Source organism: Tauraco erythrolophus, unplaced genomic scaffold, assembly GCF_009769465.1.
Source record: "Tauraco erythrolophus isolate bTauEry1 unplaced genomic scaffold, bTauEry1.pri scaffold_132_arrow_ctg1, whole genome shotgun sequence".
In the NCBI taxonomy this organism is placed as follows: domain Eukaryota; kingdom Metazoa; phylum Chordata; class Aves; order Musophagiformes; family Musophagidae; genus Tauraco; species Tauraco erythrolophus.
The window spans coordinates 9,314-28,804 of record NW_028238594.1 but is presented as its reverse complement, the minus strand read 5'-3'; the positions used below and the strand labels follow the sequence as shown (position 1 = coordinate 28,804).

The 19,491-nt window shown below is 46.4% G+C and overlaps 1 protein-coding gene across 1 annotated transcript; it reads left to right on the top strand.

The window, feature by feature from the left end:
- Positions 1-207: 207 nt before the first annotated feature.
- On the top strand, positions 208-18,905 carry LOC147526073 (RNA polymerase II elongation factor ELL2-like; the record flags this gene model as incomplete). Its single annotated transcript, XM_086630548.1, has 8 exons — positions 208-458; positions 1,559-1,683; positions 1,825-1,915; positions 2,424-2,490; positions 5,816-5,885; positions 17,427-17,598; positions 18,582-18,632; positions 18,765-18,905. Coding segments are annotated over 8 exons (968 nt in total), but the record flags the coding sequence as incomplete, so codon positions are not given.
- Positions 18,906-19,491: the final 586 nt, after the last annotated feature.

Genomic DNA, 19,491 nt, shown 5'->3' with positions numbered 1-19,491 from the left:
GGCTTTGTGAAGCTCTGTAGGGCTCTGCAGAGTTGTGTAGGGCTCTGTAGGTCTCTGTAGCGCTCTACAAATGCTAACTAAATACCATTTCTGTAGTTTATCTGGCTTAGTCAATTCCTTTAAATCAACTCTCTTGTCTTCTCCCGACCTCCCATGTCACTCTTTTTTTTTCCTTTTTTCTTTTTTTTTTTTTCACCCTTACTTTAGGAAAAGAAGTACAGCTTAAAAGAGCAGCACAAGACTTCCCAAATGCTGTGCCCAAGAAGAGGTCAGCACCCATGAACCAGGCAGGCGGAACGCCGAAGGCTCAGCAGCCCGTTTCTCGGCTGCCGTACAGGGACAGGGTGATTCACTTACTGGCACTGAGGTGTTACAAGAAACCAGAGTTACTTGCTCGCTTGCAGAAAGATGGTATCAACCAAAAGGACAGGAATTCCCTTGGAATTATCCTTTATCAGGTGAGATCAATTGACGGCGACTGTTTTTTTTTGAGGTTTTCTGTTTCGAGTTTTTCACTCTGAACAGGTGTCAGGTGATGAAGTCTAAAGTAGCACTTTAGTTGTCAATAGTCCCAAAATTTTACTAGGTCATTTTAACTTTTTGAGTGCCCTTGGTGTTTGTCTTAAGGAAGATGTAACCCCATTTTATTTTCAAAGGTGCACAGCAATGCATGCACATGACCTTCTCATGACAGTGTTTCGCTGTGACGACCCGTGTGCGCAAAACGAAGAGTGCGTTTGCGCCCGTGCCCCTCTCCTTAACCATTGAGCACTAAATCTGATTTTCAAAACGTAACTTGTTAGATGTGGGTGCAGTTACTTTTTCCCAATTGGTAAAACTTTGATATGGTGTAAGCTAACGGGACAGATGAATAACTCATCTTTGTACTAAATACGTAATTTAGTGCTAGTTCGGTTATCGCATATGGCTGTTCAGTAGAAACCTGTAGTTTCTTGTGGCTCAGACACTTGAGAAAGAAAAGCAATTCTTTTTATCAAGACAGATGATGACCCGCTGCGCTTGTTAATGTGATGATGGAGAACGTGCACTGTTGCAGGCACAATCCATGCTCTCCATCCCAGTGTAGCTGTGTGAAAGAGAAGAACAGCAGGTGTCCTCCTGAGGTTGAGCAACTCTGAATTCTTATGTGGAGATAGTGTTCTTAAGTTCTTAAAAAAGAAAAATAAATGAAAATGAAAACTAGGCCTCTCAAAGTATTTCCTGGAGTGAAGATTAAAAGTTTTGGGATCGTTTGCCTTGATTCTCAGCGCTGTACTAAAGACAAAAACAGATATGTGATACAGAGAGAGGTTTTCATAGAGCACGTTTCATACATGCTTGCAGCAGTTTGGGATTTTTTTCACATCCAAATTGACCATATTTTTTAAAATTGTTGCTTATTGTGTGAGAGCTACTTGATCTTCACATTTTAAAAAAGCTGGAAAACTGGTACCTGATTTTGGTTTTGGTTTTGATTTAGCTTTGCAGTACCAATCTTATTTCTGTAGTTTGGATTGAGATATAATGAGCATTTATTTTCTTAAATGTCTGCCTGTAGGTAGCCAGCCTGAATCCAAAGGATAATTCTTTCAGTCTGAAGGATTTTCTGTTTAAAGAAATTCAGAAAGATTGGCCTGGATACAGTGAAACAGAGAAACGGTCATTGGAGTTAATATTTTCTAGGTAAGCTCAGTCCCTAGGGGAAGGAAAACAGTCATTTAAGAAACTTTTTCTGGGAAATGAATGCCTGTCTTCCCTATAATGAAAGAATTGTTGCATAGGTATTTTTGCCTTGTAACCTAAAATGTTGGGTCATCCTTACAGAAAATTAAATCCATCTCAGAATGCCACCAGCACCAGCCATGTGGAACCTCCTGCAACTCCTAATAAAGATGTTCCATCAACATCTTCTAAGGTATTTTTTATTTTTTTACATTATTTGCAGTGTATCAAGATTTATCACACTTTATATTGGTGGAAAAGCTGTGATGTGAAGCACTACTCTTGTTTTTAACACAAAAAAACCCTGAAGCATTGATTTCTAATTGGATTTTTTTTTTAAAGATGGTTGCACTGTCAAAAGACTAAAAAAAAACTTATTGTCACGTAGCTTAAGGGCTGCTATATTTAATGTTCTATGTTTCGGAGTGTTTACTAAAATATTCAGAAAAATAAACAATTCCTGTCTACACAGTATTTTGTAGATGCACCTAGATCTGTGACAGAGACCACCCCTGTCATGTTCTCACAGCCAACATGTGGGCCTGAATCGTGACTGTCCATCCATAGCACAGAGACCTTGCAGGAGCCTAAACTCACCTGCAGAATTTAAACTCACCTGCTCGACTTCTTGGTTATCCGTTATTGTCACACAACCCTCTGCTTTCTGGTTAAATACTTAACACTGTTTTGTATCGCCACAGAACTTGTTTGTCTCGGTGTGCAGGAAGGTTCTCTACAGACCAGACACGGATATGTTCCTGTTGCAGGGTTGCACACGTTCAGGGTTCTTTGTGATACAGTAGTTGTGATACACAAACCATGCACAAACATCCTCGTGCTGCTCTTTAAATATAAAGCTTAGGAAAGTCTAGAATAAGGACAAATTACAATAGTGATCTGCTTGGAGGAATATTTTTTTTCCCTATCGGCATTATTTAAGCACCCATTGGAATGCCGGGTAGCCCGGGTGTGGAAAGGCAGGTCTGAGTCAGCAGGTCGTGCATCTGCCTTGCGCCGGCCTCTTCAGGCTTGGAATGCATCGTCCTGTGTTCCCGTCAGTGCAAGAGGGCAGCTCGGAAAACTCCACATGAAAGGCATTACTTAAGGAAAAGTTTGATACTTCTGTGACTAAAACCGAACTTCATAGAATCACAGAACGGTTTGATTTGGAAGGGACCGTAAAGACCATCTGGTTCCAAGCCCCCTGCCACAGGCAGGGACATTTCCCACACTTCAGTGCACGCATTGTACAGCGGTAAGGCAGGAAGTAGGGAAAGTCTTTTGCCACCGAGATATTTACGTGTAAGTAGAGGAGGGAGGGCACACCTCTGCTTTTCCCTAACTTCCATGTCAGAACATGAAATGGTGCAGGTCCTGGGACCTCTTTACACCTGCCTCTGGCCACACGGGATCTGAATTTGTTTCACCAGGGGGGCACGGAGCCGTGCCTGGCACTCCTGGTCCAAACTGCTGCTGGTACATCAACACGAGCAGGGTATGCTTGCTAGGGAAGAGGGTGTGAACCAGCATTTTGGCTGGAAAACAGCTGAAATGACAACTGCAGCAAAACTGGGGGCTCCACCTGTTCTTACCAGCTTTGCACCTCCCACGCTCTGGGAAGCGCGCTGTCAGTGCTGCTCGGGGCCGCTGCAGCACGTGGCGTGGCTGTGCGACAGCGCAAGCTGGCTCCTGACCTGCCATGTCACCTGACACTTAAAATGGCTTTGAGAATCTGAACAAACACACAAAGAATGCCCTGCCACCCCCCCTCCTCCCCCCAAAGAGGTCGGGCAGAGTGCAGTTCCTTTTGTTAAATGTTTACTTTCTAATTTCAGAGGTTCGACTAGCAAATTAGAAGTCAGGTTGAGCCCTTTCCTGTCACAGCCCGGGGGCATCTTTTGGGTATGCAGGGCACCCCTTTGAAGTGGTGGTGTGGTCTTTTCACATTTAACCTTGAACATACTACACAGTGCCAGCATGGCTTGGGATTGCTTTGGAAATATTCGTGCTTGATTTTATAAACCTCTGAGCATCTTTCTCGAGAAACCAGTAATGAAATTCTGAACAGCTGGGGAAGGAAAAACCTGTTCTATGTTTGCAGTTTGTGCTTGTGCTGAAGCTTTCAAATGGGCCGAGCCATCTCAACAAACGCACTTGAACATTTGGAAATTAATTGCTCGCAGCAAAACTGTTGACATAAGTTGTGTTGTTATATACTGTGACTATGAATGTTACTGTTTCTCTCAAATTTTGTTCCCACTTTTACACTTCTTATACTCCTGCCATGCCAGGTAATAATTTTAATATTAAAAGCAAAAGAACCGAGTAGCACATCACACGGTAGCTCTTTTCTCTCCCCATGACTTAAAGCTCACATAACTTAGAGATTGGCAAGAATGGCTGAGCTTTAGCAAAATACTGTGTTTAAACAGTGGCTGTTATAGGTTAATTTCAATAGTTTGGTGAGAAAATGATTCTCAACAGCCAATAACTGTAAAATTAATAGTTAAAATTTATTTAGGGCAAGCAAGCAAACAGCGCTGGGTGCGCCGGGAGTCTCCGCTCCACCAAGACGCCCCCCCGCCGTGGCAGTTTTCTTGTATTTATACAGACACACTCATAGCCCCCCCAAAAGGTCAGTCTCTCCCAGGAAATCATTTCCATAGTCCCCGCCTCAGGATCCGCCTCAGGCTCCTCCTCGACACGCCTCCTGGTGGTCGTGGGCAGGGGTCTTCAGGATGAAGGCCGGAGGTCTTCCTCACTGTGCATTTTTCACCTCTTACCTAAAATCCCTGATTTGGCTGAGCTTGCAGAGCCAAACTGGTTCCAGCCTGGTCTGTCCTTGAGTGGGCATCTGGTCGCCTTGCCTGTCACGATCTGAAGACAAATGTCAGTTTTTATTAGCCCTTATCTTTCCTACATGGGCCAGTTTCTGTGCATCCCTTCCTCCCTGCAGAGGTGTGAGACGTGAGTCCCAGCCTTGCCGGAGTCCGTCTGATCTGTCTTGGCTTTTCTCACCAGCCTCCTCCTGGGCAGCTCGTATCTTACAGCAGGGACCAGCACTTTGCAACTTCGAACATTTTACAGCAATAATCCGTACAACAGTTGATGTAACAGTATGTAAACGATAATTGGTTAGTATTTAATATTTAAACAATAACTAATATATATATCTTAGCTAGTTCCTGAGAGATGGTGGTTTCAATTTGATTGGCAAATTCTAATATATTACTTATTACAGTGGCAATGTAAGGTAATAATGAATATAAAGGATTTTATGTTTTTTAAGCTTACCACAAAACCCCAAATGAAAAGCAGAGAGAGATTACCAAGATACTGAGTGTTCCTTCCTGTTCCAGCTAACTTTTCCTTATGGTGGCTATTTTTCACATTTCTCAAAAAGACACGGGGCTCTTGAAATCTCCTTTAAAAAGAGAGATTAGCAATTAAGTATACTGAGCTTTCATAATGCCACTTAAGACAGCAAAAGAGCAATTTGTAAGTGCAAATAACTTTCAAACCCAGTATTGCCACATTAATGAGGAGCGAGTCTTTGTTGCAGGTTATTGAAGCCTGAGTGCCAGAAACCCGTACACAATGCTATTGACTTTCCTGCTTAGAGGAGTGCTGAAATCAAATCTGACTTTGGATATCCGTAATTGGCAGGGAAGGAGGGACAAAAACATGGCATGAAAAGAACTTCAGCTTTCTACGCTATTTCTTGCTGGAACCTGGATGTTTATATATGTGTATGTATCTCAGGCTGTTGTCTTTTGTGCAGCCACATCTGTTGCTGCGTAACTTGAACTGCTGTGCAGATGCCACATCATGTCATCAAATAAGAAAATCTGACCTTGGGTTAATACTGTGGCAGCACAGAACCTGTAGAATAAAGTAGCTGTGCCCTCTTTCTGAACCCCAGTACTGCCCACTGTGGAGAAGGTTGTATAAGCTCTATTATTGACTTAGAGGTAAGTAATTTACTATAAGAATAAAACTCTGAAGGTTTTTTTTTAAGCCCATCGGATTGGTATTGTTTGGCTATACTCAAAAATCTGTTTATTGCAAGTGTCAAAATTCTGCTTTTCTGTAGGAGTTAAAGAAACTTGCACTGCCTCCACAAACCCTCCTCCATCAGCAAGTGAACAACCAGACTACTTCATGTGAGTAAAGTAACGATTAAGAGTCTCTTGCCACTCATTGAAGCAGTTGGAAAATCATCTATAAAAGCTCTCATTTGGCTGCAAAACTGAAAATTGACCAAAATGTCATTTTAGAATCACAAGTTCCTTGTGATTCTAAAGGAACATTTGTGATTCTAAAGGCCCAGCTGCCTTGTTTGAGTACCTGCAAGTTTTAAACTCCGAGGTTGTCCCTTAATTCTTGCCGGGGAAAAGAAGTGTTAAAAAGATTTTTTTATTATACTTTAATAGAAGACTTTAAACCTTTAATTTCATTCTTCTTCAAGAACACAATAAAAAAGGAATATGAATGTGAATGGTTTTCCTTTTAGAGGTGACGCAATACAGGAGGAAAGTTGAATGCCAAAATTCTGAATATGTAAATGTCCTAGGTTATGATGTAAGATGTGCCCAAAAGTATGTATTCTATCACCATCTTCATGAGCTGCTGAAACCAGGTGGGGCAATGTTTCCCTTGCCTCCTCCTCCCAGACTGTCTTCTGTTAATGGGCCATCAATGCCTTGCCCATGACTGTGGATCACTCCCTCCAGGAGCCATCTCTGTTTGATGGGCAATCAAGGATCTGCGGCCAGACTCCCAGAACAACATCGGCCCCATGTGAGATGCTCCAGCGGGGGAGGAGAGGGCGGGCCTGGGGACTGCACCCGGGGGCGCGCGGGAAAGGGGCGGCGGCGGCGGTCGGGCTCTGGCAGTCACCGGGGGAGACAGACGGGCACTTGGGGCTGCTGCTGGACTACTGGGGACAGAGCAGCCACTCGAGGCAGACCGGGCCATCTGCAGCACCGCCGGCCCTTCGGAGGGGCCCGCGCCCTTCGGCAGGATCGCTGCTTCTGTGGAGCGACGTCTGCCATTGCAGGAGGACCGCAGCCACCGTTTGATCAGACTGCTGCCAGCGCCCTGACCAGCAGGGGGGCAGGTCATATTCTGACTCTGTCAGCGGGCTTCTGTTTTTTTTTCTTTTTGTGTACTGTTGCATTTGGGTTGTTGTTGTTGTTTTCCCTTCTCTTTAATCTTCCCAGTAAAGAACTGTTATTTCTACTCCCATATCTTTGCCTGAGAGCCCTTTAATTTCAAAATTTTAGTAATTCGGAGGGAGGGGGTTTACAGTTTCCATTTCGAGGGAGGCTCCTGCCTTCCTTAGCAGACCTCTGGTTTTTGTTTTTTTTTTTTCAAACTGAGACAATTTTGGCGCCCAACGTGGGGCACGAGGGCATCGAGAGGAAAAGGAATAACAGTTCGTGAGCGACCTACCTTGTTGTAAGTGTAACCATGTGGTCTGGCTTACCCTGGTTCGGGTGGCATGTGGTCGTGGCTGTATTTCTTCCATTTGCAGGCCCTTATCTAAACATGGGTCCTATAACTAAGGCCACTGTGGCTGTTATCCAGTTCGCTTTATGGGTTAATAAGGTGAAGAATTCATGGATTTTTAACTTCCTCTGGAAGGCAGGCACATGGATTCAGAGCTATCACACACTAACTGTATGTTTTTGGGGTTACTTTCTTAATGGTACCTACTGTGAGGAAATGACACTGGGAAAAATTTTCTCCCAACCCTTCACCCAGGTCTTTGGGTCTGCCCCACCAGTTTTTGAAGGATTCAAATCTTCTCTAAATGCTAATGATATCATACAGTGGTTGGTGCTGCTGATATGCCTGTTCTTTTTAGCATTCAGAGATAAGGGAAGATTGACTTGGATAACTACCCTGATATCTACCCCAGAGAATAGGGAAGCTGCCCCAGAGCCTGACACTGCCCCAGAGACTAGAGATGCTGCCCCAGAGCCTGACTCTGTCCACAGCCCACCTCAGAAATGAACCACTCGGACTGGATGGGGGTAATGGAGGAGAAGATACGCCAGGTGCTGAGGGAATACACTTCCCCAGCTGATGGGAAACCCTCTCCCTGCCCCGAGGAGAGGGAGCTTGATGGTGCAGCAGTGGAACCCACAGATGTTACAACTGTTCAGGTTCCAGCTGAACCGCAAGGGCAGCTGCAGTCAGCAGCCGTCGCCCCTGTGGAAACAAGGAAGTCTAAGATAAAATCAAAGCACCCAGATAAGGATAAGAAAGGAGGGCCCTCACAACCGGCAGGAGAGCCAACGGTTGAAATCATCACCGAGTCCCTGACGTACGAAAGTCTCCGTAATCTGCACAAAGACATTGTACGACGGGGGCGTGAGGCCTATACAACCTGGTTACTTAGGGTTTGGGATCTTATGGGTACAGGCGTGCAACTGGATGGTACTGAGGCAAGGAATTTGGGACCCTTGACCCAGGACTCAGGTATGAATCAGATATTTGTAAGGGAGCCAGGGTCCTTTTCCCTCTGGGAGCGGCTTTTAATGAGTGTAAGAGAGAGGTTTGTTCACAGAGAGAGAATGCAGGAGCACCATCATAGAATGCGCTGGAAGACCCTTGAGGAAGGGATCCAACAGCTGAGAGAAGTGGCGGTATTGGAGGTTCTCTTTGGGAGAGATGGGCAGCATGATAATGACCCTGACAAGGTCAGGTGCACGGGGCAGATGTTGTGGAATCTGGCAAATCTAGGGCCATCTCAATACACCACCTTCATTGCAACAATTAATGCCGATAACAACCAAGAGACAGTGGGCTCTGTAGCCAACAAGCTTAGAAATTATGAGAGTATGATCAATGGCCCGATGCAGGCTCATGTCTCTGCTGTGATTAAGGACCTCAAAGAGGAGATGAGGGAGATGAGGGAGGAGATGAGGAGGAACAGTTCTCACATGGCACCAGTGCAAGTTACAGGCCCCAGAGTCAAAGTCCAACAGAAAGGGTACACCCCACGAGCTAACCTGTGGTTCTTCCTGCGTGACAATGGGGAAGACATGGCAAAGTGGGACAGGAAACCCACTTCTGTTCTGGCAGCACGGGTGCGTCAACTCAAGGAGGGAAACATTAATCAAGGGAATTCCACTAAAGTGAAGGTAGCCTCAACCTCCTATAACCAAGCTGCTGGGTATGATCTGTCAGATCCCCTTGAAGGAACCTCTAGTATGTATACTCAGGAAAGAAATTACAACCAAGGCTAGAGGGGCCCTGCCTCTAGCCAGGGAGAGGCACGGGAAAACCGGGTTTTTTGGACGGTGTGGATCCGATGGCCTGGCACATCAGAGCCACAAAAATATGAAGCATTGGTTGATACTGGTGCGCAGTGTACCCTAATGCCATCGGGACATATGGGGGCAGAACCTGTTTCTATCGCCGGGGTGACAGGGGGATCGCAGCAATTGACGCTGTTGGAAGCCGAGGTGAGCTTGACTGGGAAGGAGTGGCAGAAACATCCCATTGTCACCGGCCCAGAGGCCCCGTGCATTCTAGGCATAGACTTCCTCCGGAATGGCTATTACAAAGACCCAAAGGGACTCAGGTGGGCTTTTGGAATAGCTGCTGTGGAGGCAGAGCACATTAAACAATTGAACACCCTGCATGGACTATCAGAGAATCCTTCTGCAGTTGGGCTCCTGAAGGTGGAAGAGCAGCAAGTGCCAATCGCCACCTCGACAGTGCACCGCCGGCAGTACCGGACGAATCGAGATGCTGTGATCCCCATCCACAAGATGATCCGCGAGCTGGAGAACCAAGGGGTGGTCAGCAAGACCCACTCACCCTTCAACAGCCCCATTTGGCCTGTGCGCAAGTCTGATGGAGAATGGAGATTGACAGTGGACTATCGTGGCTTGAATGAAGTGACTCCACCATTAAGCGCTGCTGTGCCGGACATGTTGGAGCTCCAGTATGAGCTGGAGTCTAAAGCAGCGAAGTGGTATGCCACTATTGACATTGCCAATGCCTTTTTCTCCATTCCTCTGGCAGCAGAATGCAGGCCTCAGTTTGCCTTCACCTGGAGAGGTGTGCAGTACACCTGGAACTGATTGCCCCAGGGGTGGAAGCACAGTCCTACCATCTGCCATGGACTGATCCAGACTGCACTGGAAAAGGGTGAGGCTCCAGAACATCTGCAGTACATTGACGACATCATTGTGTGGGGGAACACAGCAACGGAGGTATTTGAGAAAGGAGAGAAGATCATCCAGATTCTCCTGGAAGCTGGCTTCGCCATCAAAAAGAGCAAAGTCAAGGGACCTGCCCGGGAGATCCAGTTCCTAGGGGTAAAGTGGCAAGACGGACGGCGTCAGATTCCCATCGAGGTCATCAATAAAATCACTGCGATGTCTCCACCAACCAACAAGAAGGAAACACAAGCTTTCTTAGGCGCCATAGGTTTTTGGAGAATGCACGTTCCTGAGTACAGCCAGATCGTAAGCCCTCTGTACCTGGTTACCCGCAAGAAGAATGATTTCCACTGGGGCCCTGAACAGCAGCAAGCCTTCGTCCAGATCAAGCAGGAAATCGCTCATGCGGTAGCCCTTGGCCCAGTCAGGATGGGACCAGAGGTGAAGAATGTGCTCTACTCTGCATCCGGGAACAAGGGTCTGTCCTGGAGCCTTTGGCAGAAGGGGCCTGGTGAGACTCGGGGCCGACCACTGGGATTCTGGAGCCGAAGCTACAAAGGGTCTGAAGCCAACTACACCCCAACAGAGAAAGAAATCTTGGCTGTCTATGAAGGAGTCCAAGCTGCCTCAGAGGTAATTGGCACAGAGGCACAACTCCTCCTGGCACCCCGACTACCGGTGCTGGGGTGGATGTTTAAGGGAAAGGTTCCTTCCACGCATCATGCCACTGACGCTACTTGGAGCAAATGGATTGCCCTCATCACGCAGCGCGCCCGTATTGGAAGCCCAAATCGCCCTGGGATCTTGGAAATAATTACGAATTGGCCGGAAGGCGAGACTTTTGGATTATCTTCTGAAGAAGAGGAGGAGCAAGTGACACGCGCCAAGGAAGCGCCCCCATATAATGAGCTACCGGAGAGTGAAAGACGATATGCCCTCTTCACTGATGGCTCCTGCCGAATTGTAGGTGCTAGCCGGAAATGGAAAGCTGCTGTATGGAGCCCCGCACGACAAGTTGCACAAGCTACTGAGGGAGAAGGTGGATCGAGCCAACTAGCTGAACTCAAAGCCGTCCAATTAGCCCTGGATATTGCTGAGAGAGAGAAGTGGCCAAAGCTCTACCTCTACACTGATTCATGGATGGTAGCCAATGCTCTGTGGGGCTGGCTGGAAAGGTGGAAAAGGGCAAACTGGCAGCGTAAGGGAAAACCAGTCTGGGCTGCTGATGAGTGGCAAGACATTGCCACTCGAGTAGTGAAGCTACCTGTGAAAGTCCGCCATGTAGATGCTCATGTCCCTAAGAGCCGGGCTAATGAAGAGCATTATAACAACAAGCAGGTAGATCAGGCTGCGAAAATAGAGGTGTCCCAGATAGACTTGGATTGGCAACATAAAGGCGAGTTGTTCTTAGCTCGATGGGCCCATGATGCCTCAGGCCATCAGGGCAGAGATGCCACCTATAAGTGGGCACGAGACCGAGGGGTGGATTTAACCATGGACAGTATCTCCCAGGTTATCTATGACTGTGAGACATGCGCTGCAATTAAGCAGGCTAAGCGAGTGAAACCCCTATGGTATGGTGGGCGGTGGTCCAAATACAAGTATGGGGAGGCCTGGCAGATTGATTACATCACACTGCCTCAAACCCGCCAAGGCAAGCATTATGTGCTCACCATGGTAGAAGCCACCACAGGATGGTTGGAGACCTACCCTGTGCCTCACGCTACTGCCCGTAACACCATCTTGGGTCTGGAAAAGCAAATCCTGTGGAGACATGGCACCCCTGAGAGAATCGAATCAGACAACGGGACCCATTTCAAAAATGGCCTTATAAACACCTGGGCCAGAGAACATGGTATTGAATGGATATATCATATCCCTTACCATGCACCAGCTGCTGGGAAGGTTGAACGGTGTAATGGACTGCTTAAGACTACCCTGAAGGCACTTAGTGGGGGAACTTTCAGAAATTGGGAAATGAACTTAGCGAAAGCCACCTGGATGGTCAATACCCGAGGGTCCGTCAATCGAGCTGGTCCCGCCCAATCTGAACCCTTGCATACAGTGGATGGAGATAAAGTCCCTGTGGTGCACATGAGAGGTATGTTAGGAAAGACCGTTTGGATTAATCCCACCTCAGACAAAGGCAAACCCATCCGTGGGATTGTTTTTGCTCAAGGACCTGGTTACACTTGGTGGGTAATGCAGAAAGATGGGGAAACACGTTGTGTACCACAAGGAGACCTGATTTTAAGTGAGAACTGTATGTAAGGGGTTTTGGTTTTGGTTTTGGTTTTTTTTTTCTTCATTCTGTATCTCTCTCTCTCTATATATATATATATATATGTGTATCTCTGTAGGAGGATATTGATTTGAGTATGATGTAGATGGTAATAGAATAAGGGGTGGATTATGTCCTAGGTTATGATGTAAGATGTGCCCAAAAGTATGTATTCTATCACCATCTTCATGAGCTGCTGAAACCAGGTGGGGCAATGTTTCCCTTGCCTCCTCCTCCCAGACTGTCTTCTGTTAATGGGCCATCAATGCCTTGCCCATGACTGTGGATCACTCCCTCCAGGAGCCATCTCTGTTTGATGGGCAATCAAGGATCTGCGGCCAGACTCCCAGAACAACATCGGCCCCATGTGAGATGCTCCAGCGGGGGAGGAGAGGGCGGGCCTGGGGACTGCACCCGGGGGCGCGCGGGAAAGGGGCGGCGGCGGCGGTCGGGCTCGGGCAGTCACCGGGGGAGACAGACGGGCACTTGGGGCTGCTGCTGGACTACTTGGGACAGAGCAGCCACTCGAGGAAGACCGGGCCATCTGCAGCACCGCCGGCCCTTCGGAGGGGCCCGCGCCCTTCGGCAGGATCGCTGCTTCTGTGGAGCAACGTCTGCCATTGCAGGAGGACCGCAGCCACCGTTTGATCAGACTGCTGCCAGCGCCCTGACCAGCAGGGTGTCAGGTCGTATTCTGACTCTGTCAGCGGGCTTCTGTTTTTTTTTCTTTTTGTGTACTGTTGCATTTGGGTTGTTGTTGTTGTTTTCCCTTCTCTTTAATCTTCCCAGTAAAGAACTGTTATTTCTACTCCCATATCTTTGCCTGAGAGCCCTTTAATTTCAAAATTTTAGTAATTCGGAGGGAGGGGGTTTACAGTTTCCATTTCGAGGGAGGCTCCTGCCTTCCTTAGCAGACCTCTGGTTTTTGTTTTTTTTTTTTCAAACTGAGACAGTAAACTTGAACATCTTTCCCGTTTTTTCACTGCTTAGTGAGTCTAATCTGGAAAGGTGAGGAGGGAAGAGAGCAGATCTTTGTCCAGCGTTACAAAGCCCAAGGATGAACTAACAGGAGTTAACGGTCAAAGTTATTTCTAAACCTTTGATGTAAAATGGCCACTGACTAACTTGAAGCTACAGCAAAATATCCAATTTCACCATAGAATTGCAGACCAAAGAGCTAGAGAAAAAGCCTCCATTCAAATTTTAACTTTTAGCTGCTTAATTTTGACTACAAAGCAAGATAAAAATGCATTAAACTTGCATGTGAAAAGTTACATAGAATCATAGAATCATAGAACGGTTAGGGCCGGAAGGGACCTTCAAAGGTCATCTAGTCCAACCCCCCTGCAAGGAACAGGGATATCTCCAACTAGATCAGGTTGCTCAGGGCCTTGTCCAACCTGGCCTTGAACGTCTCCAGGGATGGAGCATCCACCACCTCTCTGGGCAACCTGTTCCAGTGTTCTACCACTCTCATAGTAAAAAATTTTTTCCTAATATCCAACCTGAACCTACCTCCCTCTATTTTAAACCATTACCCCTTGTCCTATCATAACTGGCCCTCCTGAACAGCCTCTCCCCATCTTTCCTGTAGGCCCCCTTGAGGTACTGGAAGACTGCTATAAGGTCACCCCGGAGCCTCCTCTTCTCCAGGCTGAACAGCCCCAACTCTTTCAGCCTGTCCTCATAGGAAAGGTGCTCCAGCCCTCTTATCATCTTCGTGGCCCTCCTCTGGACCCTCTCCAACTGGTCCATGTCCTTCTTATGTTGGGGACTCCAGAACTGGACGCAGTACTCCAAGTGAGGTCTCACGAGGGCAGAGTAGAGGGGGAGAATCACCTCCCTCGACCTGCTGGCCACGCTCCTCTTGATGCAGCCCAGGATGCAGTTGGCCTTCTGGGCCGCAAGAGCACATTGCCGGCTCATATTGAGCTTCTCGTCCACCAGTACTCCCAAGTCCTTCTCCTCAGGGCTGCTCTCGATCCATTCACCACCCAGTCTGTATTTATGCCTGGGATTGCCACGACCCAGATGTAGGACCTTGCATTTGGCCTGGTTAAACTTCATGAGGTTGGTACGGGCCCACCTCTCCAGCCTGTCGAGGTCCCTCTGGATGGCATCCCTCCCTTCCAGCGTGTCGACAGCACCACACAGCTTGGTGTCATCGGCGAACTTGCTGAGGGTGCACTCCATGCCACTGTCCACGTCACCGACAAAGATGTTGAAGAGGGCCGGGCCCAACACGGACCCCTGAGGGACGCCACTCGTGACCGGTCTCCACTTGGACATTGAGCCGTTGACCACTACTCTCTGAGTGCGGCCATTGAGCCAATTCCTTATCCACCGAGTGGTCCATCCATCAAACCCATGACTCTCTAATTTAGAGAGAAGAATGTCGTGCGGGACAGTGTCAAAAGCTTTGCACAAGTCCAGGTAGATGACATCCATTGGTCGACCCTTGTCCACCGATGCTGTCACCCCATCGTAAAAGGCCACCAAGTTGGTCGGGCACGATCTGCCTTTGGTGAAGCCATGTTGGCTGTCACCCACCACCTCCTTGCTCTCCATGTGCCTTAGCATGGTTCCCAGGAGAATCTGCTCCATGACCTTGCCAGGCACAGAGGTGAGGCTGACCGGCCTGTAGTTGCCCGGGTCCTCCTTGTTCCCCTTTTTAAAAATGGGGGTTATGTTCCCTCTCTTCCAGTCATCGGGGACCTCGCCAGACCGCCACGACTTCTCAAATACAATGGCCAGTGGCTTGGCAACTTCATCCGCCAGTTCCTTCAGGACCCGCGGATGGATCTCATCAGGTCCCATGGACTTGTGCACCTTCAAGTTCATCAGATGTTCTCGAACCTGGTCTTCAAGTACATATCTGCAATGAGTGGCATATTGCAGTCTGCAAAATTACAGAAGGACTTCTCAGTAAGTTTGGGTTTAGTTCCTTAACAAGTTGTCACACATCAGATTAATATGCCCAAAAGCTAAAATTTACCTGATATAAAAAAGTTTTTCTTCCGTGACGGTTGTTAAAGAACTTGCTCTAAATTGGAATAGCTCTAGTAACAGATTCATTTGGTTGCCCAAATGCTTTTCTACCAGGACGTTTTTTCTTTACTGTTCTAAAACAGACAAACAGCTGCTGCAAGGAGGGGAGGGAGCAGCGTGTGCGTCTGTTGGAACGCTGCCCATGGCCAGGGTCGCCAGCCCCTGCCGAGCAGTAACGTCAGCCAGGGAGGGCAGGCCTCCCCGTAGCACCTGCACTTCGCCGCGTCGTCCGCCTGCGTTAAAGCAGGTGGCACGGTCGGTGGCACCCTGCGCCGTGGTTAATGCAGCAAGTGATGCCCCATGGAGAGAGACTGAAGGTCAGCCTGGCCCTGCAGGGAGGCAGTTCAGTGCTTCACGTGCGAGGCTGAGAACTCAAACCTACATTTAATTCCCAGCCTCTGCCGTGTTAAACCGACAGACGCAGCTCTTCGCTGCCGGCTTCCCGGTCAGCTGAGGGCAGGGATACTGAGGAGTGGGATATATGGTTATCTGATGTAATCAATCTAATATTACAGTTGGATGCCAATAGCCTTTGCTAAAAGTTTAAAAAGCAAAACAAAACAAGAAAAGCCTTCATGCCAGATTTCGTAAAGTTGGTTTAGTTCTGATTGGGAGTAAAAACTTTAAGAATTCTCTGTGAAAGGAGCAACCTCCAGAATAGGTTCTCTCAGATAATCTACTGGCCATGGTGTCCTGGAAAAAAATTAGGTGGTGCTGTTTCAGACATCTTTCTGATTATTACAGAAAGACTGAAACCTGAGAGCACTTGCCATCTGATGCAGTTTGAAGGACTTTGGTAGTTTACTCCAGCTTCTCTTCCTGTTTTTAGTTCATAGAATCTACATAATTCATTAGTATAGTCACAGCTTTAGCATAAAGGTACTTTCCATCTTAACATAAAGATTACGAGAGTAAAGGAACTCAAGCTTTGTAAGCAAAGTTTCAGCAAAAGCTGGAAAAACAGAACAGAGTCACGTTTCTGCCCACTTCTACTCTCATTTCTTCCCTCTCCAGGCACTCACACTGTGAGTGCTTCGCTGGGCTCATGTCCTGTGCTACGGCTCTTGCTGTGGGGTGCAACTGTGTATGGGCCAGTGCTCCACACCATTGCTTCACTGGTACCTCCCAAAGTGCTGAAGGGCATCTTTAGTTTTCTTTCAAAAACTGGTGCTCCAGTCGGGTGTGTCTGGCCTGGGGTACATCATGGACAAAAGTTGTTGTCTGTGTTGGTGCAGACTTCCAACTTGTTCATTTTTTGCTGCTTGTTAAAATTAATCTAAGGGTGATTTGAAAAACCGGTCCCAATGTGGAGGTACCTGTGTCACTCACAGAGAACCAGGTCTTCAGGCTAGTAGGACCAGAAGTATTGGTGTGACAGTGGTGGGAAATGGTATCTATGACTCGCATCGCCACTTCATCTTGGATTTAATGAGCTTGTTAAATCTGCGCACGTTGGTTGGAGGGAGAGAGGAATGAGGGAAGTTTCGATCTCATCAGTGGCTTTGAGCATTGATGGGCTTTCCTGTCCTTAGGAGGTGATGTGATGGGCTTTTTGTAGTTTCAGACTTCTCTGCAGTTTGTTTTTGTTGCTATATTCCAGCTGCCTCAGTTGAATGGACAGCAATGGAACTGGTGTTCACTAAAATACTCAAATTTTATCACTAACTAGGCTTTCCTGCTCTATAGAGCAGCAAAAGGCACAAGTGTAGCCAAAAAACTAAACTACATCCAACTCCGTAAAGGTAGTCCCTTCCAAAAATGTAATGAAAATTCGTTTTCAAAATTAAATATTAATATATATTTTATATATTTATAAATATTAATATATTTATGAATATTTATAGTTCATTCATAGAAAGAGATTACAATCTAGTAGTTTCTCTGTTCATGTGTTTATTGGTCCTTGTCTGTATTTGAATGATTGCTAATGTTTTCTAAGTATGCTACAATTTTTTTTTTTTTTTGTGCTGCTTCTGAATAAAAGCTCTAAAAAGGAAGATATTAGCAAATAACTGTCACAAAAATGTGGTTGATTTCTATAACTACCTAAACACATTCTTTGGAGCAGGTCTGCTTACATGTAGAAGCAGTATCAGTCACATGGTTAGGTGACTTAGAGCTTGGGTGTCTACTCTTGACATTCACTCTGAAACATCCCTGGTGTAAAATTGCACATGTGCTTATTTTTCCATTAGAAAATACGTAACTATCGTGTCATATGAGCAACGCCAGAGTTACGAGGATGACTTTGATGCCGAGTGTGATGAATACAGGACCTTGCATGCTCAAATGGAGAGTGTCACCAGGACATTCATGGTGCTTGATGAACAACGAAGCTTCTTTCTCCAGGGTCCAAAGCACAATCAGGTAAAGAAGGAAAAACTGTGAAGATTGTGCTTTGTCTCCCTCTTAACCCTTCCAAAAGTCCACATTTTCAGCACAGACAGACTCTTCAGTGTATTTATCTAGTAAATTAGTGGTTTTAAAAGACTCGCCAGGTTCAATGTCTAAGACTACACAACCAGTTGCAGAGCTGGAGGCACCAGACTGGCGCAGGCTTTGCTGACCACCTCAGCACCCTGGCGAGGTGCGGGGGTGCTGTGGCACAGGCAGGGGAGAAGATCGGAAGCACATGGAAGCCAGCAGCCGTTATCCCAAGGCTGTCCTGACCCTCTTGTTTCCCATGATTTTATACACTTAACGAAACCTACAGCCACAACGTGTTCATCTTCCATGTGGCTGGTCCCAGCTAAGATTGTGGCAGAGAAGGGTGTCAGAAACCTGATGTTTTGGCGTTCCAGCCTGGACTCCTCTGACTTGGACGTAGAAATTCCACATGCTCGATACCGCAGTTCTTTACTTCTGGGTGCATGCTGAGGATTTTTGGTTGCTTTTATTTAGTTTTTGGCTGGATAGCAAATGTATTTGTGAGCAGGAGGAGTATTTTATAATCCCTCATACTGCTCAATCAGACGGAGGGAAACCTTGCAGAATTTGCAGACATGCTCAGACCCTGCATGGGCTAGCTCTGATTTTTGTAGCTGGACAAAGCCCTTCAGAAAGTTGTTGAGCCCTCGAACTCTTCCTGTTTGATGTGTCTGTGAACACACAGCAGCGTGAGCAGCTTCTCAAAGGGAATCTTCACACTCATACTCCTCTTGTTGCCTATTTACAGATCCAGTTGCAGATCTGGGGAGTTGGTTTATTTTTGCAACACAAGAGAGCGATAGCTCATGGATAAGAAAATATCTTGAGTGAAACTGAGTGTATTTTTAGTATTTTACATAAATTTGCATTTTCTGGTGGTAGTGAAATGTTCTTCATATTGTCATCTTTTTTTTTCTCTCAAGGCCTTTCATGAGGAAGTCTTGGAAGAGTATCAGAAGATAAAACAGATATATGTAACACCAGATTGGTGGGAGATAGTAATCACTGAGATTGGCTCAAGGCTATTTTTAAGCAAAGCACATGAAATACTGAACTCTGCAGAAATGTTTTCATGCCCTAGTTTCCTTTTTCTCATATCTTTACAGTCCAGCTCCAGCTACAATGAGCTGAAGCACAGATGCGAGTGCCTCTACAACAAGCTGTCTCATAGTAAGAGACCAATTGAGGAATTTGACCAGCGGCAAGCAGAGCTGAGGCACTGGTCTTCTGCTTTGGCCAAGATGTGACTGAACCGAAGCTTATTTATTTAAAACTTTAGATTAGTTTTAAGATTTTAAAAATTAGTATAGAACTTCTACATTACGGAATTTTCAGTATTAGCACACTTAAGTTAACTGGTTTTTGTTGTTGTTGATGTTGCTTATATGCATTTTTTAAGCTGCTCTCTATGGTCCTTGTTTTTTCTTCAAGACTTTGTTCATTAAAATATTTTTATCAGTAGATACTGGGGTTCCAGCACCTTTACTGTGAAGTTAAGCACATTTTTAGAAAATATTGTAGCAAACTGAAATGCTTTAGGGTAATGTAAGACTGTTTTCTGACCTTTCTTTTTAATGCAAACTCTCTGCCTTAAATGGTAGAAGGTTGAGAAATTTGCACAAAAGTTTTTAAAAAGCACATTGTTTTGGAGGGTTAAAGAGGCGTCTATACGTGCTGTTTACAGCCCATTGTGTTACACCAGAAACTCACCCCTGCTGCTTAAACCCCTCATTGCAGTGATTGCCTTGAGGTGTTTGCTTGTGTATATTTAGTGCGGTTAAATTATTATCTGCACGGCTTCCCACATTGCCGAGGCAGCTGGGAAAGCACTGG